Source organism: Aythya ferina, assembly GCF_964211825.1.
Source record: "Aythya ferina genome assembly, chromosome: 12".
In the NCBI taxonomy this organism is placed as follows: domain Eukaryota; kingdom Metazoa; phylum Chordata; class Aves; order Anseriformes; family Anatidae; genus Aythya; species Aythya ferina.
In genome coordinates, this window is record NC_140308.1 from 18523214 (window position 1) to 18549311 (window position 26098).

Genomic DNA, 26098 nt, shown 5'->3' on the forward strand with positions numbered 1-26098 from the left:
ACTCACTGCACTCACAGTATGTGCAATTTAAAAGTATACATTTTTCTTCCTCAAAAAGTATTGAGCAGTAAACCTGCTATTTGTTCTTCAATTACAAGACAAAAAAGCAATGTAGATATACAATGCAAATTTAAAAACAGTGCTTTAAAATAAACTTTCACTAACAATTCAAATAGTAGCGAGTTTTTACAAATAGCAGATACACATACCTTTTAAGTGAAAATAATGGCCACAAAAAACGGTCTATTTACCTGCTGCTACTTGTTAAATTGCCTTTAGGTTGTATTTAAATGAGCACTGTCATAATTTTAAAATATTTTCCTGATCACAGATACACAGCACTTAAATATAACAGTGTAAATATCTTGCTTGGTTTGTTTCCACATTTCTTACAGTTTCTATATTTAGGCATTCCATGATTCATACTTACTGGTTTGAAATCTATGTAAAGGACATATTCTATGAATTATAAAAATTGACTAATACAAACTTTCAAAATAAAAAAAAAAATCTGTACTGTTTAAAAGACTTAATTATAGGATAAAGAACTAAGCTCATACAATAAGTAAATTTGATTTATGTTTTGCATCTAAAGATCACTGATATTAAGTGATATCAAGTACTCGCTTGTCTCAGTTTATCTTAAACAGAAGTGAGGGTAATGGCACTTACAAAAGAGTCTAGAAATGATAAATTACATCTTATTGTATGAAGTCAAAGGTTAAACTTATTATTGCTCACCACAGGCCAACCTTAACCCCAGGATTAATGCCATAAACAAAAAAGAAAATTCAGTTTGCACACAATGCACTGGGATAATGTCTCTGAAGAATTACAAAAGTGAAATGATGCCCCCTACTGCTACCAGAAAATGTTTCTGTATAAGCAGTGTCTTTTGGTTCAAAGGGAAATTATCATGTAAAACCAATGAACATGTATTTTCAAACTAACCAGTGCTCATTAGCATGACATATGCCAAGGACAATTTATTTATTCTCTGGCTTTTAATTAAAATATATGAAGAGTTTTGCCTTGTAGAGGAAACTCTCAGAAACAAACAGCTAGAGTGAACATAAAACCTACAGTTCATAGAAGTTTCTTTCTTAAAGAAACCATATCAACTTGATTTTTCTTAACATATTTCTGAATAAATCACATTTCAAGTAACTTCTATAGAGCAATGATGTTTCTCAATTAGTGAAGCTGATAGAATCGATCTGTCAGCGACAAGGTGACACAATTCATTAACAACTAACCTAGGTCACACAGTGCCTCTGAGGTGGGGCAGACCAACTCAGTGGGTAGTTCTGGTACCACAGCTACAATAGTAAGGAGTTTCTTGACGGGCAAGTAAGGCACCAGGGTTACAGTATGAAATGTTTTTCAGGGAAAGAGATCAAACACTGAAGAACTATTAACCAAGTCCTTTTTATTCATTCCGTGTTCAAGTGACAAAAGACCTAATGATACCAACACAGTTAACTCCCATATTACATTGCTGTAAGCAAAAAATAATCCGGAGCTTCTTAAAGGTATTTGGAAAGAACTGCTCTATTCCAAAGTAACTTAGTCATATAAATAGGCATTGGGTACATTATTGCCTTCAACAATCTGATCTTTGGCATGACTGAGAATCTTTAAAAAGATAAAATCCTAAAATTTCTGTCACCTTTACTTGTTCAAGGACTGCAGAGTGAAAAGACTACACTTCAAAATTGTTTACAGTACAAAAATAAACAAAATTAAATCAGTCAGCATTTAAATCAGTAAACCATTAATCCCTTTCTGATCCTCACCTAATAAAAATCACTATCAGTTAACTGCACTCAGAAGCAATACACAAGTTTAAATAAATATAAAGTGTTTTAAGTCATAGGGGATGGTTTTAAACCACTGAACAGTAGACATTGACCAGGCAGGGAATTCTAACAATAATATTTTATCTCCATGGCAAAACTGCATTTAGCAGTGCTCAAATGCAGTCAAAGATAGTGCTGACTTCTTGTACTTCTACATTTATGAAAAGGTTTGCTGTTTTAGGACTTAATAGACTGCAGATGACTGGAGACTGAGAGGATACCAGTACAAGGAAGTTCATGATATAACTGACAGAAATTTCCAAAATTTCATCTGTCATATGAAATAACTTCCAAGTTTCTCCAAGAGTTTGATCTAGGAGCCTTCATTAGAATACAAAATGTAGAGCTAACTTCTATGATGTCTGGTGGAGCAGGGTGAAATGGGATCATACCTTCCTGAAAACGCCTTCTTTTCTTCCACCACTGCTAATACAAGCACATAAAAAGAGGCATCCCATTTCTCGAAATATGCTTTCTAAATGTTAGAGGGTTAAAGCAATTCCCAGAGGTCTCTGTCTAGAAAAAGCCCTTCACTGATATTTAATTAAACTATCTTTGCTCTGTGACATGCAATAAAATACACTGGAATCAAATGTTAACGCATCAGTGTTTTTATGTAAAGAAGGACAGCTCAGTTTGCTATTTTCACCACTATTATGCAAGCCTAGCATGTCCAGTTGGTTCACATCAAATTTAACTGAAATTGGTGAAAATACTCTATTTTACAACAGCTGACAATTAATCCCACTTTAGAGTATTCTCATAGAAAGTCTGTAAGCCTTGGAGCTTATTACACACATTACACCTTTCAACTGTTGGTGCTGCTGTCCACCAACTTTACACTGGAGTAAACTTCCCAGAAGAGCAGAACCCCCCTGGAAGGCCCCAGCCCAAAAGCAGTCAGCTACCAAACAGGCACAGTACATGCAAGAACACTGCTTAGCCACCACAGTCAGTGCTTTACAGAAAGGCTTTAAATTCCTGTAGTGAGAATAGGAGCAAGATATTCATTTATGAAAATAATAATTACAAAAAAAAAAATCAGGCTGCAGAAGTAAACCATAATGGATTCTAAGTCTAGCTTTTCATGAACTAAAAAAAATTATTTGAAAGAGCTTTACCAAGACTACCACTTTCCTTTTTGCAATTGCAGAAACTTTGCTAAAGTTAACCACTTCTTAATTCACAGAGGGGCAATTGAGCAAGCACACTTTCTTTGCAGCTGAAGCTGGGCTATATATTCCTCAGACAGCTGCATGAGGGTGACTTCCCTTCAAATACCACTTGTCATCTCTATGAGTCATTCAGTGGTGTTCAGTGCCCTCTCACAACAATTATATTCTTAACATGATCAGGTGTTTTGGCAGTTATTCCACTGAAGCCATAGCATTTAAATACACAGCAAACATATAGTATGGCACCTTTGAAGTGACTCATAATAGAGTTAAATATTTACATTTAAAAAAAAAAAAATGTCTTCTGGAATATTTCCCAGACTAAATACCAGTCTTTGCCAATACACCTGCAGCTTTTTGTAACTAATTAGGAAACTCCAGCAAACACACTCAAAAAGCCTCAAAAAACAAACACAAATGCCATTATGCAGAGAAAAATATTACCAATTTTCAGCGACTGATGCATATATAATTTCAATACTTTTGTCTTTTCTTTTATAAAGATTCAAATGTTCACAACAGATTCTTTTTAAAATAGTTTGGAACAAAAATAAAAAAGTAATCAATTAAAACTAAGGGACAGAAAAGGTTTAATAACAGAAACTGCTAGTTACAGAACCTACGCTTTGGATTATTTTCAAAAGGTTTGGCTCTTGATACTGAAGAAATAAGTGAAAAAAGCTTTGATCTATGAGTTCATTAAGGCCTCTGCATTGCAATAAGCTCTACAAAAGGGAAACCTTCTTAATCACAAGTGTCACCAGGGCTTCAAGCAAGTATAAAGTCTGCCAGGCATAACTGGAGACATGAAAAAAGTCTAGAAGTTCATCCTTATAAAGCATTGTAAAGTTATTTTATATCAAACCATTTCTTGTCGTTTTGTACTTCTGTAAACAAACAAAAAATAATTCAAGCATATAGCAAAATCCCCTAATGAAAGTTTGATATAATCAGAAACTGTCTAAAGTTTTAGGATTATATTACACAAAGATTTGAGAGCCCTAGCATGGTTGTTTTTCTGGTCGGAGATATATGGAATTTAAGGTATTGATTTAGAAATATTATGCAACTATATTATTTATGTTATTACTACCAATTAAAGTTTCTGCTACTCAAATTAATGCAGGATATTTTCTATAAACCAGTATTGTAGGTCTCCACCCTGCAAAGAGTAGAACATATATTTAAATCTATGCATAAGAATAACCCCAGTGAAGACCATACGACTAATGATGAGGATCATAGCAGAATCTGTAAAGTGCATCATCATAGACTGCACAGCTGTTTATGATCAGAAATAACTTAAAGATTCTATTTCCACATTGTTTGAACTAGCACAGGTCCTATTTCAAGTATACAACTCAAGCCCAAACACTTCAGGAAGACACAGTTTCACAAAACCATTTATACAACTATTTTTCAATTGCAGGCATTTTAATGCAAAGCAAGAAGTTGTAGGTGCAAACTATTTTAAAAGATTAAATTAAAAAATACTTATGGATTACAGTATTTCTCTAACACTAATACAAATAATGCCAACAACTTGCTTACTGTACAGTCAGAACCATTTGTGAGATGTCCCATTGGTGTTCCAGCTGGAAATACAACAGCAGGCACTGTCACCAATTGCCTCAACGGCTACCAGTTACATGCTGCATTTTGCCTTCCCTCAAGTCAGTTTACAAGATGTGCCCAAAAGGTCAGGAAACTGAAATCTCCCCTCCAACTGAACAGGGCCTAGCATTCTGGATATTCTACTGTAAACAGCTTGTAGGTAGGAATAGTCTTTCTTCCTTGACAAATCCTTTTTGGAAGCAACCTATTATAAAAAGTACCAGAATTTCTGGTGTTCTCAACCTAGCACATGTCTGGTTTTAGTACACCTGAATATAAGCTTGGGACAAGAGGCTTACAACTCCTACGAAGTATGAGAAAGGTTAAGTCTGCAGTTTCAAAATGGGGGAAAAAGAAAAAAAAAAAGTAACTGATACAATCAAAATATTTTTTCGAGTTCTCAGTCACAACAATGCAGGAAGAAAAATCCAACTTGTTTTACAAACATTCAAAGCCCCAAAGAATCCAACTGTTTACATTTATCTTTGTTTGTAAACAGAAGTAAGCCTTTTCTATAATATTGGTCTTTTCCACTTAAAAAGGGCTTTAGTTTGTCCTGTATGTTAAAATGTCACATGCTACTTAGTCTTATCATATCTTACAGAACCATAGTCACTCAGAATGACTTCCCTGGAAGCAGTTTCAGGCCATTGCAATGATGTAAATAACCTCTGAACACAGACTATAAAGAATTCTTTCAGAATTATACAGATTACAGTAAATTCAGCTCTGAGAACAAGTTTTATAACACACAGTGTGGCAAAACACCACAAGAAAGTATAAAGAGCACTAAACATTATCCACTTTGTTTTGAAACCAGTAAGCTTTCAGCTATCCTAGGACATTCAAAAAGGCAGTGTTGACATAATGGAAAGAAATTAAAGAATTTTCTTTCAGATTGTTAATTATATTTTGTATCTCAAAATACTGTGCTTTGTGGGTGTTTTTTTGTTTGTTTGTTTAATATAAAGCTTGTTTATAATTTCATGTGCGGTTAATGGTCTATAATGCAACAACGGCTGCAGTGACCACAATTTAACAGTTGATGGCACCAATCACCTCAAGAAATTGCCCAGCTGAGCATTACATAATGTGAATGCTGGAGAAAGGGAGTGTTATGGAATTTAACTGAAAAGGGAGCAAAAACGTAAATGTTTAAACTACACGTAAGGGGATTCTTTAAGAACATATATATATATCTTCTGGACATATATATATATATATAAGAACATATATATCTTCTGGAAAATAGAGCGTTTTTTTCAAGTATGGCAACCAACATCAGAACCATATCCTGTTTAGAACGCATAGACATGTATAAATGCAGTATGCACAGATGTAACTTCACTCATTTAACCATGCCACAGACAAAAATTACATTGCACCAAGAGAAATAAAAATTTAAATGCAGGTAGCAAAAAGTACATAGCCATACCTGGAGATTTTCAGATGTGCTGCCTAACTGCAAACTCTCATTTGGTTAAGAAATTTCTAAATAGGGATACAAGTGTCTTTGGAGGAAAGGTATTATATATTTATTACTTTTCCAGTGTAGCATGAAGGGTACTAAAAAAAAAAAAAAAAAAAAAAAAAAAAAAAAAAAAAAAAAGTAGGTTTGGATACAAAACCATAAAACATTCACCCTCCCTCTGGAGGCCACATTTAATGAACAGCTGCCAAAAACTAATTTCACAGGAATAACAAAGAGATAGATGATACGAATGGGAAAATGGGAATCATGTAATCGGGGACAACACAAGATACTTCTCAAGGGTGAGGAAAAAAAAAAAAAGCCTTACGTGTTTACTCCTTTCTACAACAGTTACTCAGTTTTATCAACTCCAAGCACTGAAAACTCTAGTAAAGCCACAGAGCTACTTTTAATAAACTAATTTTATCCTTTACATTTCAAGAGTTTTTGTTTGCTTGCTTGTTTTGGGTGTTTTCTTTTTGTTGGTTTGTTTAAGTAAATACCTATCTTTTTTGTGAACTAGCGATGTGTTAACGATGTGGAGCCGGGTAGAACCGTACTTCTCCCCTTATGATCACAGGGCATGACTTACTTTTTCGCATGTGGTGGCTTGTTTGTTTGTTTTCCACATGAAATCCCTCACGACGTCACTTAACCGTGACTTAACACAGAGCCTCTGGGCTATGCACGCGTACGAAGGGAAGGGTTGTCCCTGGCAGGGGGGCAGGAGGAGCCCCTCCCCGCCTGCCTCCCTCAGGACCGGCTCTCTGAGGGGGACTCCGTGAGGGGGCTGAGGAGGGCGCCCGGGACCGAGCGCTCGCAGGGGCAGCTTCGAGGCGCTCAGAGGAGGCGAGCACCGCGGGGCGGAGCTCAGCGGGCGGTGCCGTGGCCTGCGCCCCGCACAGCCCCGGGCTCAGCCGCCCCAGCGAGGAGCGAGAGGCGGAGCGCGCCTCAGCCGAGCGAGGGGAGCGGCGGCCGCCACCGCCCTCCACAAGATGGCGGTGGGGCGGCTGCCGGGGCGGTGCCCGGCTCCCGGCGGGGCGGTGCCGCCGCTGTTGCTGCGGCCGTCGCGGGGCGATGACGCGGCGCCGTGCGCCCGGCCGGGGATTCCCCGTGTTGTTGTCCCGCGGCCCGGCGGGATGCGAGGCCGGAGCGCGGCGCGGCGCGGCCGGCGCTGATGGCGACTCGCTGCGGGGCGGCCCGCGGCTCCCGGCCGGGGCCGGGGCCGGACGAGTTCACCGTCCCGGCGGAGAAAAGCCGCCTGCTGGAGGGGAGCCGGGGCCGGATCGAGGGCTTGTTCGAGGTGCGGCTGGCCGTGCTGGGGGCGCAGGAGGACTGGCGGGCCGCCCTCCCTCCGCCGGGCCGGCCGCCGGCCGCCGCCAGGATCTGGGTGCAGCTGGCGGGCGGCGGCAAGGCGGTGCGCTGCGCCAAGGTACGCGGGGGGGGGGGGGGCGGGCCGCGAGGACGGGGCCTGCCGGGTGTGCGGCGCTGCCCCGAGCCGCCGCGGGACGGGGAAGAGAAACGCCCGGGGCCGAGCTCGCGGCCGCCGCCTCAGGAGCGGCTGCGCCGGGAGGTGGCGGAGCTGCGGGGGGGGCTCGGCGCCTGGCACGGGGCCCGAGGCCGTGCCGAGGGGCGGCTCCCCCGGGCGTTTCCTCCTCCTCCTCCTCTTCCTCCCCCCCGGCTCGGGGAGTTGCTGGGGGCCGGCTGGGTGTTGCCCGGTGTCCCGGTGCCGTGCCCACGTCGCCTGTGCCGTGGCGTTCGGGCGAGTGTTGGCCGGGCTCCAGCTTCGCGGAGCTGGCGTGTCCGCGCTGCGCCAGCCGGCAGGGCCGGCCCTGCTCGCCACGGCTCCCTCCGTAACGCAGCGCGGAGCTGACGAAAAGGCACGGCCGGGGCTCTGCCTGTGCTTGTGACACGACTTGGTGTGAAGTCCCGTGTTGGAGGGGATCCTTAGCTCGTGTTTTACGACTTAGTTCAGTCTCGTGACTTTAGAAAGCACTACAGGTTGCATAAAGGATATTCCTCCTAAGAAACGGCAGATGACTTCAGTCTTCTGTTTATTTCTTTTCCTGGTCACGTGCAAAATGCTTTTTAGTCTACATACTTGAAAGGGTATGGGAGACTTCCCACTTCCGTGCAGAGCAATCTTCAGGCCCTATCTTGAGCTTCTTTTTTTGATTTTGACAAAAGCTGTCGTGTGATGGCTAAGGCACAAAACACGGTTCTGTGGATTTGTTGCAGAAGCAGTTTGTGCTAGTACAGTCTTGAAGCATTCCGCCTCGACCTTTACTCTGATATGACTCAGAGATGATAGAAAGTGGCCTTGCATTACCTTGTAACAAACAGTTACAGTTTCATTTAAAAGAGAATTCAATTCCGTTTGAAAGAGAATTTCAGATTCCCTGAGTAAGGAAAGACAATAAAAACTGGCCTGCTTGGGAATCCGCACATGCAATGACTGCAGCTTAGAAATTGGTTTCACTGCATTATAGGATTTTAAGTGCAAAAAGGGACAGCTTGGTGAAAAATCATGGTACCTGACTTAAAAAAAAATAGCATAGTGTTTTGACAAAACTTCTGAACTACGATAGAATGAGGCAATACAGTGAATTTACTTTAACTATAGTAACTTCTGAGTGGCAAAAATCATAATGCGATATCTTTAACATACTTAAATAAATAAATAAACTTCTAGTCATGCTGTCCATGTTTAACACAGAACTAGCTTCTCAATCACTTGTCAGTATCATCTGCTTTTTCAAGACACTGTGTTCCAAAGCTTTGTGAAAAGCTGCCTTGCTAAGCTTTTTGGGTGTCATTTTTTTGGTAGTAGTTTTTTTTTGTCACTTGTAGCTTTTAAATTTAAGTGTATTTTATTAATGTAATCTGTCAAGAGTCCAGATAGCGTTTTTGTCTTGTGTTTTAGCCTAATTTTTTGATAGGATATATTTTAATGCATGCTACTGGGGCTGCTAGTTATGTTGTTGCCATACCACAGTGAGAAGTACAAAACAACACACATAATAACTACTTACAAGTATAAAATACCATTTCAATAAGCTTTTGGAAATTCTTCAGAAACTGTCTTTACCACCTCACACTTCGTGCAGTGTGTATTGTCTGACCGAAGAATGGGGATGACAAATCTATTTTGGCTTGTCTTTTTAAATAGTAAATGCTTGCACTCTTTGCGCTAAAGACTGTGTAGAAAAATCAAGATTTGTTTCAAATGAGTTGATCACTAGATCAACTAAAATAAAATAAAAAAAAAAATAAAAGTAAATAAAAAAAAAAAAGAGGTGGCATAACTGAAAGCTAGCTAATCAATTTTTTATTCAGTTCTGTATACAGCATAGATACTATTCTGGAGCCCAGTGGAGTAAGTTACTCTGTAAATATTAGCAATAAAGTTGAATTTGGTGCAAATACCAAAATGTTAACCATTTTTAAATTTGAGATACAAGTACAGGCATTGCCATTTGTATGATCGTGAGGGCTTCTAGATAGTAAGAGCTCTCAGAATCAAGAATGGTAAGGATTTTTTTGCATTAATAAAGTACACAATACAGTGTGTATAACTGATATACTCAGTTACTTTCAGTTTCTAGTGAACTTATTTATAAAGAATGGGGTGATAAAGGAAGTTATGTTCCATGAAATCTGTTTTAACACCTGTCTTCTCTTTGTTACCAGGTTTACTGGCAGTATTTACTTTGTCACATTTGCTGTGCTGTCTTTATTTTCTAATGTATTAGTCTGTTACTGAATAATTTTATGTGTCAGTTTTTCATAAGTATTCATTCTGCTGTTTTTTTCTCCTCCTAGGAGTATATTAAGGGACTGTGTGAACCTGAACTCGAAGAAAAGCAGTACTACCCAAAGGACATGCACTGCATTTTTGTTGGTGCGCAGAGTGTGTTTCTCAACAGTCTTATTCAGGATACCTGTGCTGATATAACGGTGCTGGAAATAGGACTGCTTATTATTAAAGGGGGTGCAGAGGCTGTTGTTATGGCTCAAAGTCATGTTCAGCAGTTTGTGAACCTTTTCGAGAATAATGAAAGCTTACCAAGTGACAATGAATCAGAGATTAAAAAGCAATTTAGACAATTTGTGGAAGCACATGCAGATAAATACACAATGGATTTACTGATTTTGCCTAGCTCATTAAAAAGAGAACTCTTAAGTCTCACGCAAACTGAATGTTGTGAGGCAGAGAGCAATATCGTAGATCTTACGGGTTCTGAGAGTCCAACAGAGTTTTTACAGGACAAAGCTTCCAAAGTAAATGTTACAAACAGAGATGGAAGAACAGGTGGTGAGGAAGCAAGAAACAACGCTGGGACACCTGTAACTGAACTTACAAAGCAAATGGACACGGTGTTTTCTGATGCTCCTGAGACAAGTTTTGTTCCCATAAATGTTGTGCCTTCGTTAGAGGCAGGGCTGTCTAAAGAAAGGCAGTCATGTAAAAGAAGATCCTCTGATGTTGAGGAAAGGCTCCCTAAAAAGCAATTCTCTTTGGAAAATGACCAGGAAGTTAAATCCACCTCCCACAGTGATCCTTCTGGGAAGGATGTAGTTATTGACTTGCTTTCAGATAGCTGTGGTGAATTAGATGATCCCAATTACTTGATTAAAGAAGATGATGATATCAGTGAGGAAATGGAATATAAGATTCTTGTGAATTTTTTCAGAACAATGGGCTATTCCCAGAGTATTGTAGAGAAAGTTATTGGCATTCTAGGACAATCTGTGGAACCATTAACCTTGCTAGAAGAAATTGAAAAGGAAAACTTAAAATTTCAAAAAGAACATGAACTGTCATCTCAGAAACCCAGAACTATAAATCCTCCTTTAGGAAGTAATGCAAATAATTCACAAAAAACAGAAGACAAAGGCATTTCTAGCAGTAAAAATGTACTTAAATCCGGTCATACTTCAAAGGAGACAAAAAATGAACATCACAATATAAGAGATGTGCCAAGTACACAAGCTGATGGAGAAGATCAAATGCATATCGTGATATGCAAACCCGTTTCTCCTGGTAAGAGTTCAGCTCAATGCTGTAAGCAGAGAGATACATACTCCTCTGGTAAGAATCGCAGTTCAACGTCAAGTGATACAGAAACTGATGGTGTTATAACTGTCAGCCCTATACAGTGTGGAGTTCCAAAAGATGTTGATTTTGTAGCCAGAGGGAGCTCGGATATGCAACGTGTCTCAGCTAAGACTAAAACTGCAGCTCAGCAAAAATCTGCAGGGCTCTCAGCAGTGCAGAATCCTCATCCTGTTGCTGAGGACCAGTTAGGACAGAGCAGCTCTTCTCAAGTGAGATCGCGCAACCAACACCCTTTACAAACATCAGATTTTGAAGAATCTACTACAGCCCATGTAAAAATACATCGTTCGAGTCCTGATAGAGAGACAGTGGGACCACACAGACGTAATATTGATCCTTCAGTTACTGGGGTTCAAAGATTCATGGAATCTCTCAAAAAGCCATACAGGCTGGAGTTGAAAAATGAACCTGGGAATCCATATTTAAAACATATCATTATTGATGGAAGCAATGTTGCAATGTCGTAAGTATTGTTCTTATCAGCTATCTCTTAAAGTTTAATAAGTTTTAAAATGAAGTTGGCATAAGGAGGCTGCTGTGGCATAGGTAAGGTTTTTGCTAACTAGTTTCTTGGTGATCAGCAGTCCATGTATTGTGCAGTGTCCTTCAGATACTGGTAATGGCTGCGTAGATTAGTTATGGGAAAGTTTAATAATAGAAAGTTATATGAGATAAATAGCCATTTTAATTTCTAACACGTTGCAGGTTTTTATGGTTTTTATTTCCTGTTTAATAAGTCATGTTTATGACTGACTTGTTGAAAGTTAGTCACTGTTGACATACAGCATGTAGAAGGAAATTCAGAAGTTTTTAGCTGATTCGTTGTATGACAATGAGAGCAATACACAAATTCAACTAATAGTAGGGCGGTTGAGACATTTAATCCTAGAAGAATTGTTTCGTGATACACTTTTGATTTAAAAAACATCCACGCTGTGAAGTTGATTAATGAGAATATGGAAAGGTTTGTTTTAAAGTGATTGGTGATAGCAATATTCTTGGAAAGATTTACCCTATAGTCATTTAAGTCCAAACTATTCTTCTTTGGTAGAACATTGGTAATTTGTAAAACAGCTTAGATACATGAAACCCAAATATTAAAATCTGAAAAAAATAACAGGGCGATGGAATCTAAAACCAGCTATACCTTAGAGGTAAATGGGATCCTTTTTGATAACAAGACTTCTGAAAATGAAAAATCAATTAACTCTACAATATGTCTTACTGTGTAATTGTTAGACTTGAAGGCTGATGTGTGCTCTTTTAAAGCTACCTACTTGAAATAATCAGTGTTCCATCTCGATACATAATGTGTCAGTCCGAAGTAATTTCAGTGAGCTCTGTTGCAAGCAATTTTATGCATGAAACTTAACTTAGCTGGCACCTAAGAGAAAAAATGAATTACCAACAATTTAAGAGTAAAGTGTGTTTTTTTTTTCCCCCACTTCTACTTGCAATTTTAAAGTCTTGCAATTTTAAAGTGGCAGTATAATAGTAACATGCTTGTCCTTTGACAACATTGCATATTAGCATATTAGTGCTTGAATCTGCTTTTTTTTTTTTTTCAAATGTAGGTATCTCAGAACTCTCAGAATAAGGAACTGTGTGAGCACGCATGTACCTCATCTCCTATTACTCCTGTTATCTGAAAGAACATATGCAAACAGTAATATACAATTACAGGGCTGTTTGCTAATTTTAATAGATTGGCTGACAAGGCAGCATGCAGACAAAGAAACCTTGTGAAATGGGCCCAGTTAAAAGATCAAGAAATCCCTTTCACTGACAGCGATGCAGGGGTTTTCTGTTAGTATAGATATCTAATTCCCTTTCCTTTTTTTCCCATTGTTTTCATTGTAGGCAACTTTGGAGAGTGCTGCCAATTACATTTTCTTTTCCTTTTTTTCTTTTAAGTTTACTGTCATAACCAACTGGAATAGCAAAAATCAATTAGAACCTATATCTCTAAAAATTTAGCGTTTTGCTTGGCTGATTTTAACTTTTGTCTCATCAAAACTACCCTTGAGTTGATTGCTGTTCTCTAGTCAGGAAGAAAATTATTCTTTTTCTCTTTATACTAAGTAGTTCTGACAGGCATGTTAAACAGTTTGTCAGTGCTTGCTTTGAGTGCGTTTTCATAGTTTTAGAACATAGTTTTAGGAAGTGTGAGCAGTAGTAAGTTCTATGCAGGATTTCTTCTTAATGAGGAAGTGGTAATTTTTAAGACCAAAATTTCTTTTTACTCTGACAGTCTTTTTGCTCCACTGGTAAATATAACAATAGGTAAGAGTAAACTTACTCTGAGAACTTATTTAAGTGTTTGTGTGTTTTCAAAGTTTCTTTGCTAAACATGCATAAACCTTCAGACTACAAACATTAGTTTTCAAATGGAAACCTTGCTGCCAAAACCAACAAAGAGGTTACTCTAAAAGATCAGAAATCCTGAAGAGCCTTTTATCAGTCTTAGAAGAGCTAGATCTAGGATGCTAATTCTTGAATGGGGTGTTTTCTAATAGTAGGCTAGAGTACTACCGGAGATTCCAGGAATTCTGTATGAGGCTTGTTTATGCTAAGAAAAATGTGTCTGGCTGGTTAAGATGTCATCTATTTCTAGCTATTAGATAAGTTTCCTTAAAGAATGGGCTTATATTATGCTGCTTAGGGGAAGAAAATATTTGGGGGGTGAGGGAGGTTATAACATTATATCCTGTAAGAAAATAACGTCAAAGTTTTGTCCTAAAATGGATTTGATATTTTTGACAGCTGACAGCTTGTATAATTTCATGAATGCATATGTATAAACACAGATCTGTGTTTGCATGCACACAGTTTTCAGGGGAGGGGGAGATGCATCTAGTTTCAAAGAGATGGACAAAGATGCCCTTGGTTATTGTTCTTTCACAGTTATGAAGAGTCTGCTGGAAATCCTAAATGCTTTACCAGAATTTATGGAATACCCAGACTTCCTCAATTGTTAGTGCTAATGAATACTTCTAACTCATTTTCTTTGCACAAAGTCTATCTAATAATATGTGTGAATTTTGCTTAATTGAAATTTTGAGACGTTTTTGTGAAGTGCTCTTAGAACAGTTAATGTTCTTCTACTTCAGCAAGTTTGCGAATCAGTCTCAACTTCTAACATGTAACATACCTTGTAATTCCTGAACAAATATTCAGGAATATTTCTGCTGGTACTTCAAACTTATTTCATATAACAATACCTTATTACCTATTTTTTAATAGGTAATAGGCTTTGTATGTGTTTGCACATGTTCCTGCTAGGTCATCATTTGTCCCCCATTCAGAATAAAGCATACTTTTTGAATGACTTAGTTTCAAATGCAAGTTAAGGAACAAGGATATAGTAATGTAGTCATAAAAAAAAAAAAAATGTAGTTAGTCCAGAAATCTCTGTGCCATAGACTAATTGTCAAAAGTAAGTCTGAGTAACTGAGCAGGGGTGCAGGAAGGTTTCAAACGAGTAACCTTTCCTACCAAGTAATAACTAATTGAAGGTGGTGATCATACTTATAATAGATTTGCACACATTAAAGAGCGTAGTGCTTGTTTGTGAGGGGCTACAGTAAAACTTTTAAAGTCAATCACTGAAGGATTAATCGAATTAGGTAAGTGAAGTCTTCTGACATTTGACTAGCAGTCTTGCTAGCTTTGAAGGGGAAGCCCTACGTGATCCATTACTCTCGTCGCTGCTTTAATTCAAGTACAGCATCTTGTTACAGTAAACAGTTCATAAAGCAAGCATACTTCCTCATTGTTCAGACTCTGTTGTTAAGGAAATAGTGATATAGAAGTGCAAGTCACAACTGAGTCATAAGCTACCTTGAATTTTTTAGAAACATTTCCCAAACGTGTATTAGTGGAAGAGAAATGTAAATTGTTGGGGTCATGTAGAAAATAACAAATATACCACATCCTCTTCGTCTGTTTTTTTCTAAGTGCAGGGAGATTTTTTTTTATCTACATATTTAATCTGAAACTGTTAAACTCAGCATTCTGTTGTAAGAGAATGTATAGTTCTTCCCACAGAGAAGGTTTATGATGTCGGAAGATAAAGCATAGTATGAAACACGGTGTTCTAAGAAGATGCGTTTGCTTTAAGAACAACCAAATGCATCTAAAACCAATGAAGTAACAAGGCAGTGAATAAGCACCCACTTAGTGCTCTGAAGGCTGAGATCAGTCTCCAGACTTCTTGTTTGTGTATCCTTGTCAGTAAAAAAATAAAAAAAAATTAAAAATAAAATTGAGCATGTATGTCATTGACAAATGAGTAAGTATATGTGCATTACTGAAGTACTAACGTTTTCTTCACTTGCCCCAGTGGATTGTCTTGTGTACCCACTGGGGTGCATACTTAGGAGATCACTGCTGAAGGGCAGAGCAGCTGGGTCCCACTGATGTACAGACAGTCCCTAAATATGGTTCTGTAACATCTGCTTCCTCCTGCTCAACTAAATGAAAACTCTCCTTACAGAAAGAAAAAAAAAAAAAAGTGGGTGGGGAAAGCAGTGGGCAGAGGAACCAACCAAAAGTAGCAGAATGATAGATGTTTAAACATCCTACTGAATCAATGCAGGGGAGCTTGTGCATTGGTTGTTTTTTGTTGTTTTTTGTTTGGTTGGTTGGTTGGTTTTTGTGTGTGTTTTGTTGTTTAATGTAGGTATTCTGTAGCTTCCTTATGGTTAAATCAAGCCTCGTTATTTTCTTACATCTTAGAAGGTGAAGAATTGTTTTCAATATTGCTTTGACTTGTTTTCAGTTTTGCTTCTCAGTATCTTGAGGTTATGGACATCCCTTTCCATTCATGTGTATTTTTGCACCCTAAGTGTCATCCCTGTTTATTTTTTTTTTTAAGGCAGATACAAATGCTTTGCTCATAAGCTTGGACTAAGGCTGAATGGGCTTCAGCATCTCCACTTGCACTGGGTCCTAACTCTGGAAGACTGCAAGAAGCTGAAGATTTTTCTCTTTTCACATGCAGCCCAGTAAAAACTGCACGTTAATATATTAATGCTAACTGTAGTTTCAGTATTTGTTGAAGGAGAAGGAGCCCAGTTTACTCCAACTGCTAAGTATTTTTTAAAACTGCCTCTTTTCCTGTGCTAAAAACAGACCTTTCAGGGTAGACTGAAGTGTCCAGATAGTTCACAAGTCATTTTAAATTAAATGTTACTGAACTGCTGAAGAAACTCAGAACAGAATAAAAATCATTTGATGGAATTAGAGTTTTTGCTAGAATGGCTTGTAAATTGTGATACATGCTTTCCTTAATGTCATTACAGAACCAAAGGGAAGACTTTACATGTCCTGGAAAGCAATCTGCTGTTTGCTGCTTTAAGCTCTCCATGATCATCTCTTCTTTATCTTTAGAAATACCTATTTAGGGTCATCCTAGGTTTTTAAAGAACTTGGATAGCTGATAGTATTTACAGTGGCAGTTAGGGAACAGGTGCAGTCTTTGAGATGGATGTCTTGAAAAGACCACCTTACTGTGATGACCTGCTGTCCTTCAAACACCTACCTAGTTCAAATAAAGTATCAGATTTCTGCTTATCTAGCACTAATGTATTTATTCATTTTACAGCTTAGCTTAATTCTACATGCTATTTGAGAAAGTATATTGTTTCTAGTAGCATACTTGCTTTTTTTTTTTTAATTGCTTCAGAGTGGGAGTTGGTGATCACGGGGCTGCTGCTTAATCAGGAGCTGCTGCTGTGGGTTTTTTTCTGACTGCCTTGCGTGAAAACATTTAAAATTTGAGAAAAAAAATAAACATTTAAAAATTGAGAATACAGTCATGTAGTAGTTAGCAGATGTAAAGGTTTAAAACAGGAGAATGGAGAAGTAGAGAAGGCGTGTTCAACATGAACATTGAGACCTTTACATCTCTTGATGTCCAGCTGAGAACCATTTAAATAGTAAAAGTATTTAACAAAGCATTTCAGCTAACAGAGTGGGATATCCAACACTAAACTAGGGGGACAATGCACTTAGGTTTGATCTAGAAGGCTTATGAGGAATATCATAAGCTCTACGATGACAAGATTTTTTTCTGCTCTTAATTTTAGTAGGATAAGTGTAGCATATCTGTTCTCCGCCCCCCCAAACTGTTAGTAAGTCAAATGTTCTGCCTTTTGTAGTTCAGATGTAGCTTACTAATTTTTCTGCCCTTCTGCATAAAATGGTTCTCGCTGAACTCAGTCAGAGAATCTTAATAGATTCACATTTTGATACATTTATTGTAAAGTGCGCACAGAAATTTGAAAGGGTTTCTTGAATCCTACTAAAGGCTGAATTTCACCGTAAAATACTTGCATGGAGATCTTGTAGAGAACTCAGTGTTTAGAAGATTTCCTGGTTGGTTAAATTAGGGGTTTAAGGATAAGACTTCATCCAAAACTAATAAGGCTTAATATTAGGCTTAATATAAGCCTAATCACACACATTAATTGAAGAACAGTTTAAAATATGAATACCACTTGCTACAAAGTGATTGCTGGAACAGTCATTTAACATCTAACTCAAAATATGAAATATGGACTATTCTTCATATAATAAGAGATGCTTTGTGTGTTTATGCCATCAGTTCTCAATTATAGTGTGTTTTAATCAGCCTAAATGTCTTTTCTATGTATGTCTTTGTTTTGCAGAAGTCTAGCCTCTGATATATTTAGCCTTATGTAAGCTCCTAATAGGTGTCTTGTAGGAGTTTATTCTAGAGATAGCTTTTGTTCCATCTTCTGTGCGTTACTTTAAGGTGTTTCTTTATTCTCTTGAAGCTCAGTTCCTGGAGTCTGGTCACACAAAGGAGGACTTCCTGCCATTTGTTAAATAGATAATTGGATAGATCATTGAATAATTCGTATTGGGAAGGACCTTACAAGGTTATCAACTCCATCCTCTGCATCATTCATAGTAGGCAATTGTTGATTTTCATGGAAGTCACTTAATTGAGTTGCAAAAAACAAGTAGAGCATCTTACTTTCTAAAGGAAAAAGGATTGCCACGTACAGTGTTTTGAAACTTTCTCCAGAGAAGTTTCATTATTTTGTTTGAATATAGTAGCTGAGTTGGTTGAAATGAAGGGAAAGGAGGCCCTAATATCTTAGATTATCATAGAATTTCTTAGAGGTAATCCTGGGATACCACTTAGAGGTTTTGTTTCATTTTGTAGTAGGACTGTACTTTTGGAACTATCATATATACGTGCTGATAGTTTTAATGTATAACCAATAGGTTTTTTGAAACCATTGCTATTAGCCTCTTTTTAAAGGTAAAATTTCCAACTACATGTTGCAATGTTCTGTTTTCTTTGTGTTCATAGACTCTAGTGAACTTAATCTCATCATCTTTTTCTTCCCATTCCTTCCATTCCTCCACAAGTCATGGTTTAAAGAAATTCTTCTCCTGTCGAGGAATTGCAATAGCTGTTGACTACTTCTGGAAACGTGGCCACAGAAATATTACTGTATTTGTTCCGCAGTGGAGAACAAGACGCGATCCTTACATTACAGGTAAGGCAAATAGTTTGCTAATGTTTTCTTTATTTAAAGTAAATTGTAATTATTAGGGTATTTCTGTGAAAATAAATGAAAAAGAAAGCATGAGCAGTGTTTGGCTGCTCAGCATGAGTAATCTGATTTCAGCATACAGTGTGAGGCACTCTGAAATGCTGTTTAACTGCTAGGCCATAAGTGGAAGCCCTCTTTTAATTATTTTTGTTTACCCTTTAATTTCTTGTTCAACATCTTCCTCTTCTATTTCTGTATTACTAATCTTCCAACTATCAGTGTCATTTCTGTAAATTAATAGGTTATTTTTGTACCTATCTTCTCTGATAATTATATCAGACTAATTGTCATCTATAAATAGCTTAAGAGGAAAGCTTTTGTTTTTAAAACTGAACAGTTGTTTCATGTTTTAACAGAACAGGATTTCTTAACGCAGCTCCAGGATGTTGGAATATTGTCTTTAACCCCTGCAAGGATGGTTTTGGGAGCAAGGATTGCTGCTCATGATGACAGGTGTGGAATATGCATAGTTATAAAATGTTCAAACTCAACTAATGGTTGTAAAAGCTTAGTACTTCGTGATCAGTAGTACTGGGCAGCTGTTCAGTCTGTCTAAACAGAGCTCTGTGCATTCAATACAAGGCTGAGTTTTATTTATAAAATTGTTTCTTATAACAGTGCAAGAAAGTAAATCTCATAATATTTTTGTACATACTGTTTGCTACTTTCTATGAATTTCTGAAAATTCTCATGGCAATTGTAAGGAAAAAAAAAAGGGAATCCATTTCAAATTTCATGATTTACGTTGAGGAAGAAATGAATTCTCCAGTAAGGTTTTTATGCTTTATTGATAATTGATTTATCCCTGAATCATCTATTAAGTCTGGGGAGCACTAACATAAATTAGCTATTGTTCAGGTAATATTTTTTTTCTTTTTCTCTGAAGTCATTATTGCATATAAATACAGGTGTGTACTTGTTCCAGTGTACTTGTAACAATGTGTGGGCTATTCAATTTCCAAGTTAATTTCAGCACCCAAGTTTAGCTTCAGACTGTGGGAATCATTTTTCAATGAACAATGCACTACCAAGCTTTAGGTCTTATTGTGGGTGTAGCAGGGCGTGTTAGTGATTTCATTGGTATCGCCAAATTTTGCCAGTCACGATACACAGAAGAACAAAATAGTTAAGGGGGTTTTGTGCTGATTTTTTTTCCCCTCAACAACCGTCTTTCCTAATTGTGCTCGGATGAGCAGTTGTAGCTTTGAAACTGTTCATGACAGCAAGTGCAGTGTTCTAACTAATAATCAGTCATACTTTTCTCTGACTGCAGAATTGTCAAGTTCTTTACATCATGGGCAATGCTTATTTTGTTAATTGTACAATCGTGTACCTGAGTGCAAAATTTGATATGCAAAAGCTAAATGAAGTGCTCTATACTTTAAAGTAGAGGAACTCCAATCTCTTAATGATATAGCAAAAACAATCCCAGTAGTCTGTAGAAGGCAGCCAAGTTGGAGCTGGTTACACACTAATATTTTTATATACACCTGGCTTTCATATATAATACTGTGCAGGTGCAGTAATTTTATTTGAGATTACTGTGGAAATGAATGTTATGATAACATATTTGCTTTTTGTTCAGAAGTGTAACCATCTGTCTTCAAAAAAAAAAAAAAAAAAAAGTAACATCTATTATCTTGTTGATAAAGTCTCCACACAGTGTTTCAGCTAGCAAAAAGCCTATTTTCAGACAGGTAAAAATCATGGGTTTTTCTAAATAAATTAATAGTTAGTGTGTCATTATTTAACAACAAAATGGTAGCAGCAATCCGTTAGCAAATGTTGACAAAGCAAATAATTTAGTAACATGCATAATACTATCTTGGAGGACACAGACGTTAAAGTTTAAAAAAAGAAGGTATGTCAAAATAAATTGGGGATAAAATGTTTAGTGAATATTATACTCTTTTATAAAGCAAGCAACGTACGTCTACAGATATCTCAGAATCGGATGAATCTGTGGGTTTGGGGGGGGGTTGTGGTTTTGCGGTGTTTGCCATCCCCCCACAAATGAAAAAAGCCTCATAAAGATTCTACTGCACTAAATAAATAAATGCTACCTAAAACTTTGTTGTTTAAAGCCATATAATGGGTCAAAATGAAGTAATTTTCTGGTAATTCAAATGTTTGTTTTCATGTAAATAAGTTACTTTTGGATGGTGAAAATATTTAGTTTTCTAGATCTTTGAACGATTTTCAGCACAGCAGACTACCTTAACTGTCTTGGAAATGAATGTTACAGATTTTTATTACATCTTGCTGATAAAACTGGAGGTGTTATTGTGACTAATGATAACTTCAGAGAATTTGTGACAGAATCATTTGCCTGGAGAGAAATTATTCAGAAAAGGTAATTACTTAGATTTCTATGAAAGTTTAAAGGATGTCTGTCCTTACAGTTGTAGGCACTGTAATTAAAAAAATAATAATAATAATAAAAAAAAATCCCCCAGGAAGGCTATCTGTGATGCAATTCTGGTAGAGATGAAGAAATTACTGTTTGTTTCACTGCTTTGATTAATGGCCTTATAATTGTGTGTTGAGTCGCCTAATGTTCCTATTATTCATGTATCCTCTAATACATGTCTGTTAATTGCTCATATAAGGATCTCTTAATTGCTCATGTAAGTAGAAAGTCTGTATGGCAGCCAAGTTACGCCCCTTCTGAAGTTCAGTGTCACATCCTGTTACAGTAGTATCCTGTTAGGTCCATTCTCAGTCTTTCTTGTTACACATTTCATTTCTTCAAGGAGATATAATGGCTGATGCAGATGCACAATGTCACTGTTAAGGTTTCAGAATCGCTCACACTTACTGTAGTACAACAAATGGGCATGGCAAAACAACATACTGAACACTTGCAACGTATCCCTGCAGCTGTTTCCCCGCAATTGTTGTGTCCTGTGGGTTTAGATAAGTTTGCTTAGCTGTCAAGTATTCCTGTTTCAATTTGTAGATTCTCTGGGGATTCTAGTTTCTCCTGTGCAACTTCTCAACTTCTTCTGTTGTTGCTTTTTTTTTTTTCTTCCTTCAGTTAGATCAGGCCACCTTTACTATTAAATTTACTATTAAAGGATGGTCTTCTGTTACTCTGCCTAAACTTTCTATTAGTCTCTCAATTTTCCTGATAACCTGAGCATACATCTACAGCAGTGACTGGGTTCTGCATAGGCATACTGAAATAAATAATTGAAAACTTGCTTGAGTTCTTATCTAGTCACATAGATATTTTCGCTATTTCTTTAGCAAGTTTTACCCAAGTCAGGTTCTGTTCTCATATGCTACTTTAGCAAGAATACTTAGCACGTCATACTTAGGCTGTGGTTTGTTGTGTTTTTTTTTTTTTCTCAAGATCTTGTGTTAACATCTGCTATTAGTTTTACTTCTGGGGAAATTCCACTATACCAAATCCTCTTCTTGCAGACAAATTTTAGTTGAACTGGTCTCTTTGAATGCAGATTTCTCACTGTCCCAAAATGAGTCCAGAAAAAAGGCTTCTTTGTCTCTTAACTGTAAGCATCTAAACAATGTTTGCTGGCTGTCTGGCTTTCTGATAACATGAGCGTTTTTTGCTACATGTTTGAGGATCCTTTCAAGTTTGAAGGAAAAAAAAAAAAAACAACAATCCTTTCTAATAATCTAGAAAATTCTATCCTGGTCTCTGCAGTCACCCAACATGCGTTGTCAAAAAAACAAAAAACAAAACAAAACAAAAAAAAAAAAAAAAAAACAAACAAACAAAAAAAACCCTCAGTACTTTGCAGTGCAGTGGGAATAAGGGCCCATAAAATTATGTTGACAGTGAATGCTGGTTGTAATTAAAGTGAGTATGTACTAGTTAAGCTTCAGTAGCTCCTGATGTGGTATGAAGTGTTTGCTCTATGAGAGATTGTGTTGTGCTTTGGAGGTGAAGGGTGGGGAGTGGTGAATTCATTGTTAGTGAAGATTGTTGAAAGAACTCTCTTGCAGGTTGCTCCAGTACACTTTTGCGGGGGACATATTTATGGTTCCTGATGATCCTTTGGGAAGAAACGGACCTAGATTAGATGACTTCCTTCGAAGTGAAGGCTGTTCTAGGTATAAGCACCATTATTTTTTTTTTGAGACAGTTATGATTTCTGACCTGTTTTTGTGGCTCACTTGAAGACTTGGTTAGATCTATATAGTAACGGTACAGTGAAATCAGACCAGAATGCTGTAGCATGTAGTTGCTTAACAAAAACATGTTTTTTTCCCTGTTACTTCAGTCTGTTCAGAAAGTGCTGGTGACATTTGCATCAACATCTCTCTCAGAACGAAGATAAGTAAGACAAATGCCTTAACTTCCTCTGAGGTTTTGACTGTGGTGGCTTTCATACAAACAGTGTGTTATAATTTCCTAAAACTACTGGTAGTTTGGGTATGTGGTGGTCTGCCTGCTAATTACAGCGTGGTGGTATTTAAAATACTTTGGTTGATCACTTACTCGGTATTCATAGTGGGACAAGAGGTATTACAAAAGAAACAGTCTGAATTCATATTCTTTGTCACAGGAGAGGCATTTCACTTCACACTTGAGGGTATGGTACTGATAAATCCGTTTTGGAGAGCTGTTAAGTGCATTCATATTTGATTCATAATTTTAATATTAATAAACATATTGTTACTTAAGATTATTTTACTCTGTGCATGTATTCATAACTATGAATTTGCTCTCCGTTATGTGCCAAGACTTGAGAATGGTTTTACTGTTTTTGCACAAGAAATTGAGGCAATCTTTGCTCTTTTTTCACCAGCTTAGAAATTATAAATACTAATGACAGTGAAGAATAATGAGAGAGGTTTTCAGAAACAAGTGAAGGAATTAAAGATCAGTGATACAAAATGCAAACACGTGCACTTCAGGATTAATGAAAAGTATAAGCAGGAATATTGGCTATTGAAAAACTTCGAGGAAGAGATGTCTGTATCAATACGCTGTAGGTTGACTTGAAGATAACCGTGTAATGTTGGCATTAAAAAAAGAAAGTGTGGTAATGGAATTGCAAAAGGAAAAGCTGGGAAAGTACTGAAGCTGTAATATAAAGCCCTTATGAGATGTTATTTGGAACATTGTTTTAGCTGCCTGTGTCCAAGGAAAATCAAGTGATAACAGTGTTTTGAGGTGGCTGTGATTGTGGAAGCAGGGAAGGGGGAGTATTGGGGGAAACAACCCCTTTTGAAAGGAGTCTAGAAGAGCTTGGTTTCCTACCTGGAAAGTTGGAACCAGAAATTGATTTTGGTCTGTGGTGGTCTGTCTTGGATTTTGTTTGTTTAATACAGAGAAAAGGTGCCAGTGTAAAAAGTTTATTTTGTTCCTTCCTTGTGACCTTTCTATCTGAGTTAAATGACACAGAAAACATAAATGGCACCATTGGTTGCCGGGCATAAGATCAGAAACTGGAAGGATCTCAAGCAATTAGAGAACTGTTCCATGCCGAGTAGTGGGAGGTTGTACCCTAACTGCTTTTAAAATAGAGCCCTGTAATTTTTATAGTTTCCCCCAGTCATAGGAAAATGGACTGTAATGTGATTTCCAGTTCATGCTTCTGTGTTATTTTGGTGGCGTCTGAAGTAGAATTGGCCCTAAATTTAGCAGTGTTGAGTAGCTACAACTTTTTAAATAGTCTGAAATGAAATCTCAATAATTAACATTAAGATCCTGAAACTGATGAAAAATTTATTGCCTTGCTAAGGATATTAAATGAGAAAAACCTGGCTTTGACCTAAATATGGGCACAGCTGACAGCTCTCAGTCATGAGCAAAATAAATGAGGACTGATCTTTTGGAGCAGCTGAAGCCTTCTGGTCTGTCCAAGTTTTCACATGTTCTGAGTCAGAGTATATGCGTTCATTACATCTTTTTTTTATCCATTTAGCTTAATGATACTGGTGTTGATACTTCCATAAAATGAGCTTTGACTGTTGCTCATTCTGCCAAGTAAATGTCCTATTATTCACAGCATACTGGAAATAGTTGTAGATAATGTTAGGTAATGTTGTTAAGCATGCCAGACTCAAGCTGAAAAATGTTTTACCTGCAGTTTTGCTTCACTTTTGGAATCAAGGGATACACATTTTTCAGTCAATAGCTAGCTGAGCAGCAGTGAAGTATAAGAGCTGCAGGTTTTTTTTTCTTTCTGTGGTTGTACAGACACAGCATTCCCTCTACCTTAATTTAACCAAAACTTTAATTTTGTTCCACAGAGATTTTCTGTCAGCACAAAGAGCTTTACAGAACAGTGGACAATATTCTTCTGAGACACCTTTCTTCGTGCAAGTCCCCAAACCAACCAGTAGCAGTCGACAGCCTAAAAACCGAGCACACAGTGATTGTTCATCAACGTGGCTTCCGCTGGAAACAAACATGAATGCTTGTCTAGCAATTCCACCCCAGAGATCTGCCTCAGAAACAGTACAGCTAAGAGAAGCCCTGAGAAAAATATTTCCTGATTATGAGCAGAGACAAAAGATTGATCAAATACTAGCTGATCATCCATTCATGAGAGATCTTAATGCACTGTCTGCCATGGTGCTTGACTGAATACCATGCAGGGTTTTTATATCACACTGATTAACAATGAATGTCAATGTGAAGAAAAATGTTGCTCTATTACTTTGTGAATATTCAGAACCTAATTTTATTTGTATAAACAAAGGTATTTTTGTGTATGTTCTGTTGCTAATAGATGCCAGTTTTTGGTAAATTAAAAACTGCTGCTACTACAGATTTGTATTAATATTTTCTATGAAAAATTCTTTTGCTTCACTTTAATTGCTTGTTAAAGCAGTAGCAGTTCTAAAGAACTGCTATCACTTTAAATAGTGTGTTAGTGCACACAAAAACTCTTAAGGGGATAAATCATATCAGAGATTTAAAAATGACTCATTTTCAGATACGTTTTCCAGATGCATGGACAAGATGCTATAAGATAAGCCATGCACCTGTCAAATATCGTTGTTTTGTATCTAGGGTATAGATATTCTTAGAAAACCCATGCTCTTATAGTAGTACCTCCTTCACTTACAAACCTTCACACATTTCTCCATAAAAACACAAGCAGACCCTTCTAACGTTTCCAGATGCAAGGGCTGCTGTATAATGTATACGTGTACCTGCTTTCCTTAGGCCTGCATCCATTATTTTGGAAATGGTCTATACTCCTAAGGTACTGTGGACAACCATTTGAAGATCTGCTGTGTGGGAGTCTGGTGTACTGTTGCAGTACTGTCACAAGATGGCATTA

The 26098-nt window shown here is 37.5% G+C and overlaps 2 protein-coding genes across 3 annotated transcripts in view; one reads left to right on the forward strand and one right to left on the reverse strand.

Moving 5' to 3' along the window:
- Window positions 1-6112, reverse strand: part of LOC311443619 (uncharacterized protein) — a 248155-nt gene extending 242043 nt beyond the window's left edge. The window contains exon 1 of the mRNA XM_084533939.1: window positions 6084-6112. The gene's annotated coding sequence lies outside the window, so the exon portion shown is untranslated. The remainder of the gene's footprint in view (window positions 1-6083) is intronic.
- A 904-nt stretch (window positions 6113-7016) lies between these two features.
- On the forward strand, window positions 7017-25579 carry N4BP1 (NEDD4 binding protein 1). Of its 2 annotated transcripts, XM_084533928.1 has the most exons (8): window positions 7017-7551; window positions 9942-11701; window positions 18643-18773; window positions 19187-19283; window positions 21076-21183; window positions 22803-22910; window positions 23081-23137; window positions 25059-25579. In XM_084533928.1, exons 1-7 carry the CDS (start codon window positions 7297-7299, stop codon window positions 23100-23102), a joined length of 2481 nt encoding a protein of 826 aa, XP_084390054.1. In that variant the 5' UTR covers window positions 7017-7296; the 3' UTR covers window positions 23103-23137; window positions 25059-25579. The 2 variants fall into 2 exon arrangements, with proteins under 2 accessions (XP_084390054.1, XP_084390053.1); XM_084533927.1 differs by lacking the exon at window positions 23081-23137 and having other exon boundaries at window positions 7033-7551.
- Window positions 25580-26098: the final 519 nt, after the last annotated feature.

What these genes read in the sequence shown, in the direction of transcription:
- N4BP1 (XM_084533927.1), top strand. Translation starts at nt 7,297, where the DNA reads ATGGCGACTCGCTGCGGGGCGGCCCGCGGCTCCCGGCCGGGGCCGGGG. An exon ending in ACGCGATCCTTACATTACAG is followed by an intron (nt 18,774 to 19,186) that starts GTAAGGCAAATA and finishes ATGTTTTAACAG; the next exon opens with AACAGGATTTCTTAACGCAG. An exon ending in CGAAGTGAAGGCTGTTCTAG is followed by an intron (nt 22,911 to 25,058) that starts GTATAAGCACCA and finishes TTTGTTCCACAG; the next exon opens with AGATTTTCTGTCAGCACAAA.